General features: G+C 45.5%; 1 protein-coding gene across 6 annotated transcripts in view; it reads right to left on the bottom strand.

Annotated features, from left to right (window-relative positions):
- Window positions 1-3,737: 3,737 nt before the first annotated feature.
- The window catches only part of RABGAP1 (RAB GTPase activating protein 1), a 134,616-nt gene continuing 121,377 nt past the window's right edge, over window positions 3,738-16,976 (bottom strand). For 4 of the 6 annotated variants that reach the window (XM_032478374.1, XM_032478372.1, XM_032478375.1 and 1 more), the window contains 5 exons: window positions 10,411-10,515; window positions 9,470-9,553; window positions 8,722-8,793; window positions 6,905-7,102; window positions 4,570-5,527 (listed from right to left, as the gene is read on the bottom strand). In XM_032478374.1, coding sequence (XP_032334265.1) covers window positions 5,405-5,527; window positions 6,905-7,102; window positions 8,722-8,793; window positions 9,470-9,553; window positions 10,411-10,515 — 582 coding nt within the window. In that variant the 3' untranslated portion in view covers window positions 4,570-5,404. Of the gene's footprint in view, window positions 5,528-6,904; window positions 7,103-8,721; window positions 8,794-9,469; window positions 9,554-10,410; window positions 10,516-16,976 lie in introns of all 6 variants that reach the window. The other 2 variants (XM_014555689.2, XM_032478376.1) reach the window with 1 other exon arrangement.

Here is a 16,976-nt window from a genome sequence, read left to right as displayed (position 1 = left end):
TTTTTGGGGCAGGGGCTTGAGGTGGCAAAGGGAGTGCTTGGTTGAGGTGGGATTCCTCTGCCTCTGTCCCTCCTTGTCTTCTAGTGAGTTACGAGCCACCTGCCTTGGGAAGACTTCATTTACTTCAGCCTTTAGCAGTGTTTATCCCATTTTCCCCAAAGTATCTGTGAACTCAGGCCTTTTACCAGGGACCATCTGGCTTGTGCTGAACCTTTGTCCTTGGTAAGTGGCTGGTTGGGGCCCAGCCACATCTTCAGGAAGACAAATCTCCTGAGGCAGCTCTAACTGGGGTGAGGGCACTTTCAGGAATAATGTGGTTGATGGGCCTGGTCCCAAGGGTGCTCTTGGCAGGGTGCGCTGGGGCAGGGGTGTCCTGCTTTACCTGCCCTGTAGTATTCTTGGAGAGCAGCCTCTGAGACTGGCCTCTCACCCATTCTAAGCAGAACTCACCATCTGGGAGGGAGGCAGGAGGCGGCCAGTCTAGACCTGACGCCTAGCAGGGCCTTCCCTCATGAGGAGTGAGGTGGCCCTGCTCAGTCTTAGCCGTTCCTCAGCCCCAGGATGGGGGCTCAGGAGGCATGGAGAGAGAAGGCCAAGTGTAGCTGTGGGTAGAAGACCTTTCCCTACTGCACGGTTACACACACGGCACTGGACTCCTGGCTGTAGCTTATCCTCACTCTGGTGATGGCCAAGGTAGTTTTTAGAAGTCTACTTAAATACCTATCTGTATCTATTTACTGTGTTTTTTCTGAATACGCAAGTGTAAATAGCATTATTTGCATTGCAAAGCCCTCGGCAATAACTTTATGTTGTGTATTATGTTAAATGACAATGGAGACCGCGACCACCATGGATTGTCCTCCCCCTCTGGGGCAGTGATTGCACGTAGGACTAGACTTTAAACCTTCGGTGTGGTTGCAGCAGCAGCCTGCATATGTGGACTGTCCCCAGTGCCTCGCCCAGATGCCTGGCCTTCATCCACAGGGACGCTCTGCACCCCGACTCCCACAGGCCGCGCCCACACTGGGGATCCTTTGCACTGACTGTGTTGGACTCTGCAATAGACTGACCCTCTGGTCTGGCTGCTGAAGTTTGTAATGCCCTGACATGTTGCATTTCCCCCTTTTGGATGAATAGAAATAAAAGCTTCTGTCTTCAACAGCAGTGGGCTGAACTGTTCTGTGCAAGGACTTACTGTGGTCAAGAGAAGGCTCTTGACTGATGACAGGGTCAAGTGCAGAAGCACTTTCCTGGCCCTGAGGACACTCTACCTCAGTACATGTGGTAGGATCTTCCCTTCAAGCAAAGGGATGAGGAGCCAAGGCCTAATTCCCATCCCTGTTTACAGTCCTTGGAACCCTGCTTCTCTGCTAATAGTACAGAAAGTTTACTAGACCTGCAACTTCGACCTGGCATCCTGGTGCAGTGAGTGGTGAGCTGGGGATGCTGAGTGACTGCTGAAAGAATCCTCAGCTTAGAATTTACCAGGTGCTCTTCACACACCTACCTCACTCTGTCCTGACACCCACCGCCCAGGGTTGGCATGACCCAGACACTACAGATCAGGACGCTAAGGCTCAGAGATGAAGGTACTTGCCCAAGGGAGCAGACCTACTAAATGGCAGCAGCAATTTGAAAACAAAAGCCGAAGCTCTTCCTACTGCTCCTTCCCCGCAAGGGTCCTGCAGCCCAGCTGCCCCAGTAACTCAGAGCCTAAGACCACCCCAGGGAGGGGGTCTTAGAGGGAGCCAGGCCGGGGCTTGCTGCTGCCGGCCTCCAGGTAAGTGCACAAAGGCTCCGGGTGTGTTCTGACTCTGGCTTGCCTTCCCTGCACACCCTCCGCTTGGATTTACCACCACACCAGCACGGACTGCAGCAGAGCTGGCCGGGCTGGCTCACAGGGAGCAGCCAGTTCTTGCTTTGGGGCCCTGGAAGAGGAGGTGGAGGTGGTGGCACCTGGTAGAAACCCTAGATCTTGTGATCATGGGCATGTCTTTTCACTTTTACTTTCAAGCCGGGGGAGGACATCACTTAACTCCTAGGGCTCATAAACCTACGGCAGCGAGGCCCACACAACCCCCAAGGGTCTGCAGGTGCTGCCACCTCCAGCCTGTGTTTCCCAGACTACCGCAGAGCCACACCCCAAAAGCTGCATTTACCTTCCTGCTGTGGCCTCCTCTTCCTCTCATCAACTCTCATTGATTCTCCAGGAGATTTCCCCAAATGTGGCTGCCCTACTCCATCACCTCTCTTCAGACTCTTTCCTTTCTTCCTAGGGGACTGACAAGGAGTTTCCCAAAGTTATTATTTTTTCTTAAAGCAAGTTGGCTTAAAATCTCTCTCCAGTTTTACCATCAAACTCCTTGGCCTGGATGCCTCAGCCTAACTACCTAGCCTTGCCTCCCATCACCTACCTCACTCAGACTACAGTGCTCAAGACTGTGTCTTCCACCCAAACGCTGTCTTCTTGCCTCTCTAACCAGCAACTCCCCTCACCATCAGTGCAGAAAACGGTTACTCCCACTTGCCTCCCTTGTCATTACACACCCCCTCCTTGTTCCCACAGGGCCCCGCACACCTGTTAGTGCACTTGGCCTACAGTGTCACAGTCCTTCTCAGTCTGGGTCTCCAAAGAACAGGGGACCTCCCTGTAAGCAGGAGCTTTTCTGAATCACATTAGGCCTGTGTGCCAAGGCTGACTGGCTATGGGTGCCTTCCCCCATGCAGGGCACAGCTGCCAGGATGAGAACTGCTGCCCTCACTCCCTGCACTCCTAAACTCTGGGACCTCGGGCCTGGAAAAGCCTAGAGCAGAGCAGGCTGGCCCTTCTGGACTCACTCTTTCACCAGTTGGCCAGGAATGTGGGTCCCAGAAATACGCCCTCCAGCCTGTGAGTGGCAAAGGGATCCCAAATGTGCCCTGGAGCCCCTGCCCTGGCCTCTGCAGAGCACCTGCCACAGCCGGGCCCCTGGCTGCCCCCACCCTGCTTCAGAGCAACTCACTCACCACCTTCCCCTCTTCAGGGCCTGCATCTCGGCCCGCTTCCATCGAAAGGCTGGGTGTAGGGGGGTCCTGGAGGGCAGGTCAAGCAAGGAGGGGAACTGTAGAGTTGGGGAAGCATTGCTCTTCTTCCTGCTGCAGAGAAAGGGGATGAGGTGGTAAAGGATGGCGGAGGGTCTGGGAGCCTCGTCCCTGTGGTGCCATAATGTGAGGACCACCAGCGAACCGAAGAAAGGGGCTTTCTCAAAGATGAAGCTGGCCATCCCACCACTTTTCCTGAAAGGTTTAACAGAACATAAGTGGACTTTGGGTACTTTGCTTTTCTGCTCTTTAGCTGTTTTCCCCTCATGTTCACAGTTGGGCCTGGAATCCCTCCCATCTCTGCCTGGTGAGATGCTTTGTCTTTCAAGGTCTTACCATACCCTTAACTCCTGTAAAGACTTCCCTCAACCCAAATACACAGATCATATCTCACCGGTTATGTCTCAAAGAGGGGCAGTGCTCATGGAGGCACAGGCATAAGCCTCCCAGAGGAAAAAGCCTGCGTCTCCTCTCACCCCACAGGCCTGGCACATCTTGGCTGCTCGGAAGTGTCTGAGTGGATGAGTGGGAGGCACCGCTGGAGGCACACACACACCTACTAAACGGCCCAGAGGGTGGTCTTCTCTGCCTGCCTGTGGGAGCGGGAAAGCGTGGGGCAAGAGCACATAATGATACAACTGACTTTTACAAAGCAGTTCTGTTTATACCAAAATATTTAATGAATATGCTGTTAAAATAAAAGCAACAAAAGAAATAGTAATACAATTTTACTGGTTTATATTTCAATTGATAAAGCTGACACACTGAAACTACCCTAGCACAAAGTCCACACACCTAGTTTTAGATGGGCTTATAGCTGTTTGGTAACTGAACAAGACAGACACAGAAAGCAGTGGAGGGGGTGGTTTTGCGGGTGGGGGGGTGGTCAGAGGTTGCCCTTTGTTACCTCCCGTATCACAGATGACCTCAGCAAGCGTTAGTACAGCCAACAGGAAAATAGATACAAAACAATCCAAGTGTCTTTATATACAAACCAGTGCCTCTTAGAACCAGCTACCAGAAGACAACAAAGTCACCTGCGAGACAGCCTGTCAGCATTTCACTATATAAATTAAAAGTCTAAAGTTATTATTTTTTTAAAAAGGTGCTAAAACCTCCATTCCATAGTTTTGAAGTGAGAACTTGCAGCCCATCTGAACAGTGAGGTTCGCACCTAGCCTCACCCTGGGGAGGGCCCAGGGCCCAGGCAGGCAAGGACACAAGCCAGGAGCACGGGGGCCTCTTGGACTGTGGGTCCTGCGAATGCGTGCACGGATGGACACACACACACAGACACACACACACACACAAACACACACATACACCCACCCACCCTCAGAGTCTTTCTCATTTGTACACTGAGAACCTTGAAGTGAAGGAGCTCTTCACAGCTCTCGAACGGCCAGACGGAGAGCAGAGCCCGACAAACTTTGAGTGAAAATAAGTGCCCAAATAACCACATAATTAAGCTGTGCAGATCAGTCCTAGTCTGGGATTTAAACACTGTCAACTGGGTGCATCGGAAAAAGATATTTATATATATATATATACACACACACATACACACACATTAAGCAAAATAAGATTTGTCCAAGTTATGATTAATCCAGTCTCACAGTCGGTCAAGTCACCCACCCCAGCACTGTGGAGTCATTTGGCAGCTAACACTAAAAACGACAGGAACTATGAGAGTTGCATAGAATTGATCAGAATCATGTGAATAATGCCAAACCAAAAACCTGTGCATCGTAGAGTAACAAAACTAGGTGGCTTCAACTACAACCATGAAACCCTCCTATTTAAAACAAAGTGCTTCTCCATGTCTACCTGGAGGACCCTCTGCTGGCACTGAAGCAGGTAAGAATTATTTGAGTTAATGATTCCCTGCCCCCCCATATATATATACACATATATATATATATATATAGTGTGTGTATTTAAAAAAAAAGATTAAAGGTTTAGAAAAAAACCAATAGCCTGAAGGATCCCCAAACTCTTGATAATGTCAACTCAGCCCCTGGGCCTGGCAAGGAGCTGACCTACGCTGGAAAGCGGCCTGGGAGGTGACGCCGAGGAGTGACTTTCTAAAGCACGTCCAGAGCATCAGGTGAGCTGGCAGGCCTGTTAGTATCAGTAGTTAGGAGGCCTTACCGCAGAGGCTGCCTGCTTCATGAGCTCTGGGCCAGTGACCTACCGACATGCTTCTATGGATCTGACTTAGGTACATTCTGGTCCTGGGACATGTCACAGAATCACACATCTGGCCAAAGAAGGCAACAAAAGGTGTCGTGTTTTCTGAAGATGTCTGGAGGCAGCTCTGCTCTCAACAAGTCTCTTTCCCTTGAACGCCAGTTGCCGTCTTTATGGAGCTCAGTGTTCGGTTAAACCACGTCTTCTTGGCTGCCTGTACCTCGTTCAGGGCGAGGCCTAAATGGTGCTCCAAGTCCTGGAAGAGGAATGATGTACATGAGGATGCTGGTCTCCAATGCCAATGACACTGCCTCCTCAGAGCTGAGCCAAGAATTCGGTCTATTTACTCTTGAGAAGCCTCTGGAAAGTCCCCCAGTCTCATACTGGCATAGAAAGATCTGGAGTGCCCAAAGCTTTGGGGTCTTTACCAGTTAAGACCTCCTCATTTCTTTCCTTGTCTACTTATTAAAACAGCCTCCTATCTGAGTGACTCCCTCTCTGTCCACCCACCGCAAACCAGGAGACAGACCTAATGCTCTAGTTAAGAACACACCATTAATTTCCAGCAAGAGCCTTTAAAGTCTAGACTCCTAGCAAGGCATCCGAGATGCTTCACAAGCTGGACCGACCCACAGACCCTCTTCCAGCCTAGCACCCACCTCCACCCCTACTTCCTGAAGCTCCTCACTGGGCAGGCCCTCTGAGTGGCTGGACATGCCACGCCCCCCAACCAGGAATGCTCCCTATTCTTCTGCAGTTGCAACCCCTGTTCAATCTTTGACCACAACTCAGATACTGCCCATGGTGAGGCCTGTCCTCATTATCCTGGACAGTCACACAAGACATTATCTCAGCTTTGCTGCTCCAGTGCCTAGAACAAGGACTGGGCAAAGAGCAGATGCCCAGTGAATGTGTATGATGCAGAAGCCCAGATCTTGAGCTTCAGTCCTGAACTTGGTTCCTTCCACAAGCAGTGCCTAGGCCTACCTTGTACTCAGCATTGGTGCTGACTGGAACTAGCCATGCAGCATAAAGATGACCAAAGTAAGCCTCAGTTTCTTCATCAGAAAAGGAGCCTCAGAAAAATTAGGTAACATGTCTAAAGTCACAAAGCTAGTTAAGTGATGGGAGCCGGACATAAAAGCTCCTATTCTGAAGCCCTCAGATGCTGTACCGAGCCGTTCCTGTGCATTATCTTATTTAGTCCTCAAAGCAAACTATCAGACAGGGACCCTCATCACCTCCGCGTGCAGGTGGGGAACCGGAAGTGTAAAGAGGCTAAGGGCGGTGGTGCAGCTGTGCTTTCAAAGCCCGTGTTCTCTGCCCTACCTAGCAGGTGCCAAGTTTGATGGGTAAGTCTCATTATGAAAAAGTCCAATCCTTAGGACAAGCTATCTACTCATTAAACATCCACACATTAGTAACAAGTAATGGACTTCTTCCCATGAGGACTGTGGTCAAAGTTTAAAAGGGAAAAAACCTCAAGCCATAAAAATCATTTCTGGGGTCTCTAGCGCACACAAAGAAATCCAGCCCACACACAGGGGCGGGTCCCACTGCACAGAAGCAGAAACAGCCCTTCTCCCACTGCGGGCCTTGGGGGGGGGGGGGCTGGGCTGGGCGTGGCTGTTACCTGTATCTTACACTCGGCTTCCACCAACTGCAGCTTGGTTTGTGCCAGCTCTAGTTCCATTTCTCTCAGCTGGTTCTTGAGCGTTTCCTTCTCCTCATCTGTGTCCTCATCTAAAACATCCTGAGCTGAGCTGACGCCCTTTATGCGCCCTTCTTTGTTGAAAAATTCACGGCAGCGCTCACAGTCATCCACTTTTTGCTGAAATTGAATGTCAGATGTGAACAAAGACAAAGAAGATGGGAAGGTGTGAGCATCTCCCTTCTGGGGAGCCAAGACATGGCTTCTCAGTTGAGCACTACAGCTTCTGAAAGACCACGTTCTCTTTGTAAACTGGCAGATGGCCTACTCGAAAAGCCACCTGGTGGTGTACATCAAAAGCAACACAACTATTCTTATGCCTTGGTCCAGTAATCTCTCTTCTAGGAAACTTGGCTAGAAAAAATGAACAAGCAGTGACTACATAAAGATTTATGTACAAGGATTTTCACCGCAGAATCAGAGATAGAAGAAAAGGGATGGGAAGATAAAGTATCCAATAATTGGGAGAAATTACATTTATACAATGAAGTATGCAGCCTGTAAAAAATTTTTGAGGAATTTTCCTAACATGGTAAAATGTTTCAGTGCTGGGTGAACTAGGACACAAAAATGTATTTAAAGAATAGTAACAAATATATATCATATTTCATGAAAAAAAATGCCAATGACTGCAAGAAACATCATTTCGTGTTCTTCTAATAAAGTATTCTGCCAAATAAACCACAGAAAGCCATCAGTTACAAAACGTCCCAATTTTAGAGTAAATGTTAAAAAAAAGTGTATCTTAGAATGAAAGAAATTCTGTATGCTAAAGGAAGTACAGAACAAAGACTGAAAGCATATACACCAAAGTGTTAGTAGTGATGTTATCTGAGTAATAATATAAGGGTTTTTATTCCCTCCTTTACTCTTATATTCCAAATTTTCTGGAGTGAACATTATTATTAGTTTTAGAATCAGAATATAAATTTTATTTAAAAAACAGATACTGTTGGTTAAACACTACTTATGTAGTATCATCCTGCTCCTGGTAAAATGCTGTTTTGTGCAAATGTGGCCACGAGCCATGGACTCTACCAGGTTTCTGCCCACTGTTATGTTAGTAAGTATGTTAGTAAAGTACCTTTCAGTAAATTACTCATCTTAGTAAAATCTGACAAGTACTCTAATACAGGTGGCTTAAAGAAAGACAGCACCAAGCTACAAACTGGCACCAAAACATTAGAAATTAGAGTTCTCGTTGTACTTGGGTCCATTAGAACAGAAAGAACTGAGCTCAGACGGGGAGTGTCCCCATTTTACAGAACAACGTGGGGAGTGACAAATCACCACAGGGGCCTGACATCTGCACCCCACCTTCAGCAAAATCTGTTACAGGACTCCTCCACCTCAGCGTGGGGCTGCAGTAATCACAGACATTTGGAAGTTGAGGTGTTTTGATTTTTAATTTTTCAGTTTTTTATTTTTTGATTTTTTTAGAGTCAAGTTATCCAGAGGAGAATGCATACTGCATACTGCATACTTCATACAGGAACACCTGCCTGTATTTTGAGATCTAAAGCCAGCTCTCCTGGTCTCACCTGCATTCCTCCCAGAGGAAACAGGCACAGTCCAGCCGTTAGCTATAGCACCGGGGAGCCAGGCCCTGACAGGTGCCTTACCTGGTACTCTATCAGCTTCTCTCACTTTTGAAATCAAAGCAGAATACCCCCTCCCCAAATCTTCTGTGCTGAAATGAACTAGGTGGTATAAAGTCTCTTTGGTAAAGGAACACTTACCCGAATTTTCTCAATTTCCACTTTATTAGCAGTCTGCTGCTTCTCCAATCTTTCACTCAACTGAGAACAAATCTAAGAAAACAAACACGATATAAAATGACAATCTCTTTAGCAATGCCATCATCTGCATAGTTCTCTGGGCTCAGGATGAATTCTGCAGAGGAAGGTGGACTATGATGAGTGGAATGAAGACGGTACCACGTGGGAGGGGGTGTGATGACAGGTGAGCAGAGGTTCCGTTCCCCTGCACCCATCGGCCTAGGACTTGCACAAAATTTTCAGTGCCACAATTCAATGGCCAATGTTTACAAACACTTGCCAGGCTCAAGCCAGCAAGAGATCCCAGTACAGGAAGGAATAAGACCAATTCAGTTATGTTCTCAAAATGCAACCGGCCAGGGAGAGAAGTGGACCATACGCGAACAGAAGGCCATCATTCTGGGTCTGAAATGCTCCCAAGAACATAGAGTAGCTTTCATTTATTAAGTGACTACTTATGTGCTGGGAACTATGCCAGGTGCTCTACAAACAGAACCTTGTGGACTCCTCACAACAGTTCTCCGAGAGAGCGATTATTTCCCTTATTTTACAGCTGAGAGTCAGTGAGGTAACTTGTGCAGTGAAGCGAAGGGACCCGTCAGAGCGAGTGGCAGAGCCAGGACTCGTGTGGGTGTGGAGAAGACACATCTCACGCAGGCAGGCAGGGCTTCTGGAGTATATGGCCCGACTCCAGGGTGCATGGACCCACCTGCTTGTAGTCACCGATGATAGAACTGTTTTTTTTAATCTCAGATTCTGCCTTGTCAAGTTCCCGACGGCACATTTCTTTTAACTGCATACATTGGGAAAAGCAAAAGTGAATGTTTTAAGGGAAATGTAAAGGAAGCGCTGGTGCTACCTGCTTAGTGCTGGGCTTTCCCGAGAGCACCTGATCTAACTCTGGAAGGGCTCTAATTCTCCCACCTTCTTCCTTCCCTCTCAGCAGTACTAACCCCATTCCTGATGCCAGGAGAGAACAGTCAAAACTTCTGAAAACAACAAACCCTCTTTCAGATTGGAGCTTTTGCTGAAGTTCCTCCCTGTCAACCTGGGACCCTGAGCTAAGGCGGTGACACAGCAAATGCAGAGGAAGAGTTAATGGCAGGACCGTGGCTCCTTCAGTACCTCGTCGATTATGTAGAAAGTGCCTCCTCATCTCTCTTCAGCAGTCTGACTGAGATGAGAGGGTGAGCTGTCATGGGCAACTAGCCTGCTCCAGTGTGTGCAGCACTCAAAGCTCTTCCCATGGCTGCAAGTTTGTGCCCCCAGGGACCGTGGAGAGCTGGCTCGGGACAAGCCTTCCAGAGTTTGCTCTGCAGGGGCTCTGTCAGTGGACAGGTAGGGGAAGAGCCAGACACTGTGATGTCTGGTTTCTTTCTGCAGAAACGCTAACCCTCTTCTTTGTCACACTAAGATGCTGACACACTGGAATTTCTCCTGCCCCAGTGAAGGATGGGTTTTTGCCCCACTGTCTCCTCCCACATTTTAATTATTAAGAACCATTATGCTTTACACAGTAAACAGAAAAGGCCTTTGGAGAGAAACTGAAGCCAGCTGTCTCTGGGTTCTCCAGTGCCAAGAGGAAGTCACCAGCCAAATTCCTAGCTCTCAAGACACAGAGGACTATGGGAGGGGTGATGCTCCCCTTACCTGAGCAGACTCTTCTTCCAGCCGTCTTTTCTCTTCTTCTGCATCAATCAACTTCTGTTTGGTCATAAGCAGCTCCTTATTCAGTGCATCTGCCTTTTCCTCAGCCTGAAACATTTAAGAGATGCTGTTACAGAACAAGAAGTGAGAACTGGGAGGGGTGTGAGTTATTCAGCACAATCCCATTTTAAGATGAGGAGGAAACTGTGATCTAGAGGACATGATGTGTCCTAGGTCACACTGAGACTACACTCATGCAAAGTGTCTAGCCCAGTCTCCTGCATAGAGGTAGTGTGGGGCAGTGGTTAGGAGCTCCCCCCTTGGCATCAGACAGCCTGGGCTCAACTTCTATCGCTCCCTGCCTGTGTGCCACTTAGATAAGTCATTAAGAACCTCTCTGAGCTTCAGGATCTCCATCTGAGAGATAAGGCTTGGAAAGGACTCAGCACAGTATGTAATAAACCCAGCATATAATAAACACTCAATGAAAGGTAGCTGCCATCAACATTAACAGTATAACAAATTCTAGTTTTCTTCCTCCAGACTCTCAGTATTTCTTCTGCTTCATCAAACAAGTTCTGCATTTTGTTCTCAATGTCCCCCAATAAAGAAAGGCGTCCCTTCCCTGAAATGGCCATCCTCCACCCCTGTTTCTTCCTAAAGCATGTAGAGGTCTGGTGGGCAGATCTCTGCGTCTAAGTGAAAGTGATGTGCCTGCACCTGACCTACAGAGTCCCTGCCACTGGACAGTCCACGGCTGACGGGACACGAGCAGCTGCAGCGCGCCGGAGGGCGGTCAAGGAAATGGGCCGGAAGCTCCTAGTTACAGAGCACTAGATAGAGAGGGTCTCTGCCACCTCCTTATACACAACCTCCTTTGACAATGGATGGTTTCCCTGAAATTAAACAGCATTTCTGATGTCATTTAGCTGAAGTGGTATCACTGGGCCCCTGTGCTTTCTACTATACTACTTCTTCTGACATACTTTCTTTGGGAGGAACAGGTTCCAGGAGGCTGGGCCTTAAATGGAAAACTGAGAATGGCATGAGATGCAAACTCAAAGGCCATTAATTACTGTTACACTGCACATGCATGCAATTAAATGGGTCCTAGAGTTAAGATCTGTCCTTTCTGGGGAGTGGCTTATCATCTCCTTCTCTAGCTCAGACCCAAGAAGCAATCAAAAGGGAAACGACGATCAAACAACAAAGGAAATGTCTAGTAAGGAGAATGAAGTCCTGTTAAAGATTTTCTTTTGCTTTAATCAACAGAACATCCTGTTATCTCTCCCTTCTCTCCTGGGTCTGGACTTGGTTAACACCTTTTGAGCAACAGCACATACATCTGTCCTCTCAGTTACTCATCATCACTCCCATATAGGTAAGACTGATTCTAACAAGTATGGGACAGCCAAGTCATGAACTGGGTTTTCTTTCTCAAGAGACTTCCTTGCCCACGCTGACTCCTCAATTTATAAAAATGTTAGATGGGGAAGTGATTTCCTCAAGGCCGCACAATGCACATAGCAGAGCTGGAATCTGAAACAAGGTTACTTGACATTAAGCCCAGCATTTGTGCCACAGCTCCAAGAGCTGACTCTCAATGCTGTGCCAATGGGAAGGTGCACAGAAGCTACTGGACTGACAGAACCAGGGTCCTCCAGTGACACCACACTTGCTGCGCAATCACCCTACTTACATAAGCACATGGGCAGAGAACATCTGGTGATAATAAACATAAAGCCAGACTTCCACTTCTGGTCATGAAGGACTAACCCAAACCAGATTTACCCTCCCACTGTAAACAAAAAACCGGACAAAATATATGAAACTACTACTTGCTGACACTGAAAACAATAAATGCAGAACTGTGGTTCATGGGAGAAAGGATATAAGCAAGGTGAGTACTACTACCACCCTGGGTTTCTACCTAGAGGTACATTCTGGACCAAAGAGCAGTGTGAGGGGTTCCAAACGGCATGCCTCAGAGGGTTTAAGGAGGCAGAGTTAGAGGGTCAGAGATGCCGAAGTGGCTAGAAGCCACAGGGCAGAAATCTGGAGGTGAGAAAACTCCAGAACTGCTAATAAGGTAGTAGAGGAGATAAAATGAAATAATAAAAATACCCAATTAAACCAAAGAAGGCAGAAAGGAAAACAATAAAAAGCAAAAACAACAAATAGAGAACAAACAGCAAGGTGGTAGACTTAAACCCACCCTATAAATAATTATATTAAATGTAACTGGTCTAAACATTCCAATTAAAAGGAGATTATCAGACTGAACCAAAAAAGCAAGGTCCAACTATATGCTGGCTACAAAACCCCATTTTAAATATAAAGACACAGATACGTTAAAAGTAAAAGGATAGACTAGGATATACCAAGCAATACCATGACAGCTGGAATGGCTATATTAATATCAGAGTAGATTTCAGAACAAAGAGTATTACCAGAGGCAAAGAGGGACACTTCACAACAGTAAGAGTCACTCATTAAGAAGGCAGTAATCTGGAGTGTATTCATAAATTCAAATTACAAGAAACAAAAACTGACACAACTGAAAGGAGAAATATATAAGTGCAGAGTCACCGACTTTCTCACTGCTCTCTCAGTAAGTGACAGAACAAAGTGAAACCAGTAAGCCTATGCAAGATTTAAACAACACTCAATCAGCTCGACTGAAGTGACCTTTACAGAACACTCCACCCACAACAACAGAGTACACACTTCCAGGTGTGTGCGGGACATTCACCCAAACAGACCATATGGAAGGCCCTAAAATAAGCATAAATATGTTTTTAAAACATTAAAATCAGGAAGAATATGTTCTCTGATGACAATTGAATTAAATTAGAAATAAAAGAAAAATTTCTGGGACAAATCCCTAACAGCTGAAAATTAAACAACACATGACTAAGTAACTCAGAGAATAGAGAAGAAATCACAAGAACTGAATGAAAATAAAAACACAATACACATCAAAATGTGGGATATGCAGCTGAAATAGTGCTTCAGGGAGATTTACAACTTTAAGTGCTTAGTTTAGAAAAGAATGAAGGTCTAAAATCAATGATCAAGTTTCCTCTTTAAGAAGTTAGAAAAAGAGCAAATTAAACTGAAATAAAAGTAGGAGATAATAAAAAGCAGAGTCAATGAAACAGAGGGAAAAACAAACACAAAAAAACCCAAAAGCTCGGTTTTGAAAAGATCAACACAACTGATAAATTTCTAGTTAGACTGATAAGGAAAAAGGGAAAAGACACAAATTACCCACAACAGGAATGAAAGAGAGGAGATTTTAACAGTTCCTATAAACATTACAAGAATAAGAAAATATCAATGACTTTATACCAATATATTTAACAACTAAGATGAAATGGATAAATTACTTGAAAGATTCAAATTATAAAAATGGACACAAGAAGAATTAGAAAATTTGAAAGCTCTGTATCTGAAAATAAATTTGAGTTCATAATTAAATAATTTCCTGCTAAGAAAACTCCAGGCCCATGTGGCTTGACTACAGAATTAAAGATCTAATCAAGGAACAATCCTACATAAAGACCTTTAAAAAACAGGAGGAAACACTGCCCAGTTCACTTTAGAAGGCCAGCATTCCCAGTATCAAAGCGAGACTAAGACATTAAAGAAACTCCAGACAAATATTCCTCAGGAATACAAAAATCTTTAATACAAATAAAAGTCTTTTTTTTTTTTTAAAAAAGGGAACTCCAAGATTCCTAGGAATGCAAAGTTTGTATACACTAGAAAATCAATTTACTTCACTGTACTAACAGAATTAAGGAGAAACAGCAAATAATCACCTCAAGTAATGCAGGAAGAGCATCTGACCAAATTCAACACCCATTCATGACAACTGGTAGCTAACAGGAAGAAAGGAGAACTTCCTCAACATGGTCTATGAAAAACCTACAGCTAACATTTGGAACAAGGTGATGGGGGACACTCTCACCATTCAACATTGTTCCAAAAGCCCTAGTCAGTGCAGGAAGGCAAGGGAAGAAAGGCAAATGACTTGAAAGGAAGTAAAACTGTTTTTATTCAGAGATGCTATGACTGTGAATGTGGAGAATCCTAAAAAGTAAACAAAAAAGCTACTAGAATCGTAAGTGAATTAACCAAGGTCAAAGGATACAAGGTCATGTAATCAATTGTATTTCTAGAGACTAGCAATGAACAATTGTAAAACAATATCCTTAATAACATTAAAATATATGCAAGTCTTGTAAACTGAAAACTAAAGTTGAAATTGAAAAAGAGCTACATAAATGAAAATTATAATGTATTTATGGATTACAAGTTTCAATTACTGTTCAGATGGTAATACTTCCCAAGCTGACTTATAGATTCACTACAACCTCACTCAAACTCCCAGATGGCTTTTATTTCTAGAAGTTGACAAACTGATTCTAGTATTTATAAAGAAATGCAAATGACTTAGAATAGCCAAACTATGTTGTAAAAAGAACAACAAAGTTGGAGGATTCACATGCTATGAAGATGGTAGGGCCACAGCAGTTAAGACTGTGGTCCTCCATAAGGACAGACATAGACATCAGTGAAGCAGATACAGAATCGAGGACACCCATAAGTATAGTGTCAAATAATTTTTACAAAAGAAGCCAAAGTAATTCAGTGGGGAAAGCTGAGCAACCTGCTCAAGGTCAGAGGACTAGAATGCAGCGAAGCCAAGAACTCCAATTCCAGCAGGTGGTCTCCTCAGCCTGTTTCCATCACTTTCACATCACACTGTCTCAGTGTGGACAGCAACCAGGCCAGAGGGGACTCGGACGGGGTCCTGTCAGCCCTGGGCCAGGTGCCTCCCACAGGCTCCCTCTCAGCCTGCAGCACCAGTGTCATACCAAGAATTTCTCCATAGCTATTGTGTGACAGGTAATAAAAGTGACAGCGGAGGAACAACAAGAGTGATATAAAATCCACTGGAAATAAAAGAGCGTTCTAGAAATCCTATCCGCCACGTACCAGGGAGCTTTTCTCTGGGATGCAGAAAGGGAAGAGTGAAAAGGCAAGAGGTTCTTTCAAATATCTGAGTCCCTGAAGTCAAGGAAAGGTTGGAGGACCCCACATCCCTCACTTCAGAACCTAGCTGATTTTCAGTGATGATTCAAAAGAAATGAGACTAATTTGGAAAGGGACTTTAGTGTGAAAAGGTCTGTCTGCTCAGCACTGTTGATGGCCGAATGATTGGACCCCAGTCTGACATTCCTGAGTCCGAAAGGCGGCAGGGGTCCTGCTCCTCTGAGCTACGTTAGGAGTGTCAGGTCAGTTGGGTTTCAATCTAAGGGCTCTGCCACTGACAGTGTCACTGTGTAAGATATTTAACCTCTTTTGGCCTCAGTTTCCTCAATAGTAAAATGGAGATTGTAACTGTATCCCTTACACAATATGGCTTGTTCTGAGGATGTGATGGTAAATACAAAGCACTTAGAGCAGTGCCTCATTGCTCACTAAGTGCTTAAGAAACGTTCTCTGTCAGGCATCAGTGTCTGGTCTTCCTCAACTTATATTTTTGATGCAGTTATGTCATCAAGTCATAGCTTCTCGTTCCATATTTATTTTGGAGACAGTGTGTTCCAATTAGATGCGCCTAGGTCAGAATTCTGGCTCTGCTTCTTCTGGGGTGCCTTCATCTCTCTGAGTCTCAAGTTTCATGATTGTTTAAAAAAAATCCTCATTCATATGAGGATTCATATGAGGATGGGCTCATGTGACTGTCCTTAACAAGGGTGAGCTAAGGATAAGCGACATTACAACTTAGCAAAGTGTTCATCATAGCATCTGTCACAAAGAGCATCAGCAAATGGGAATTCATATTATTTTTACTATTTCTCACTCTCGGCATCAGGAATGTAATCTAGTTCTTTGACTACTATATCAGGAAAAGACAACTTGAAAAAAAGTTTATACTCTTTACAAGCAGACTTCAAGAAACAAAAAAGTCTATGATCCACCTTAAACTAGTGGAACATCAATGTTACTTCTGGGCCTGTCAGACTGGCGAATGCAACGGCTCAAACTAAAAATCCACCTGGAATTTTAGCCTAAGTTGCCTCTTAATATAATTTCATTGTAGAACACAAAGCTCTGGTATAGGAGCCATTTTCTTTCCCTTTACACCTCCTTTCTGTGCGATCTACAGCTCCTAGAAGAGCCATCACTGGTACACACTGCGGCCTGCTACAGTAATTACTCTGCTCCAAGTACACCCACCTTCTTCCACTCACTTGGCAGAAATGCCTGAACGCTGAGGGGACGATTCTACAAAGAATATCAGAGGGTATTCTGGGATTCAACCTAAGGAGCAGACTGTGGTCAAGCAGAAATCAGTCAGATCTCCAGGTTCTGGTTACCTAGGGCTAATGATTCTGGAACACCCTCCTGCAAAAACTGGAAAAAGGAGTCTTCCCAGCTACCTGCAGCTATTTGTGGCTGACAATCAGACAAGCAGAGAGAACCAACACTGACTGTGCCTAATTCTTTCATTTGGTGGTGCCTTTTACATATACCAGATCATGTAATTTTCACTA

This window comes from Camelus ferus, chromosome 4, assembly GCF_009834535.1.
Source record: "Camelus ferus isolate YT-003-E chromosome 4, BCGSAC_Cfer_1.0, whole genome shotgun sequence".
Lineage (NCBI taxonomy): Eukaryota > Metazoa > Chordata > Mammalia > Artiodactyla > Camelidae > Camelus > Camelus ferus.
Note: the sequence above shows the minus strand (reverse complement) of the source record. Positions and strands in the feature narration are given on the sequence as shown.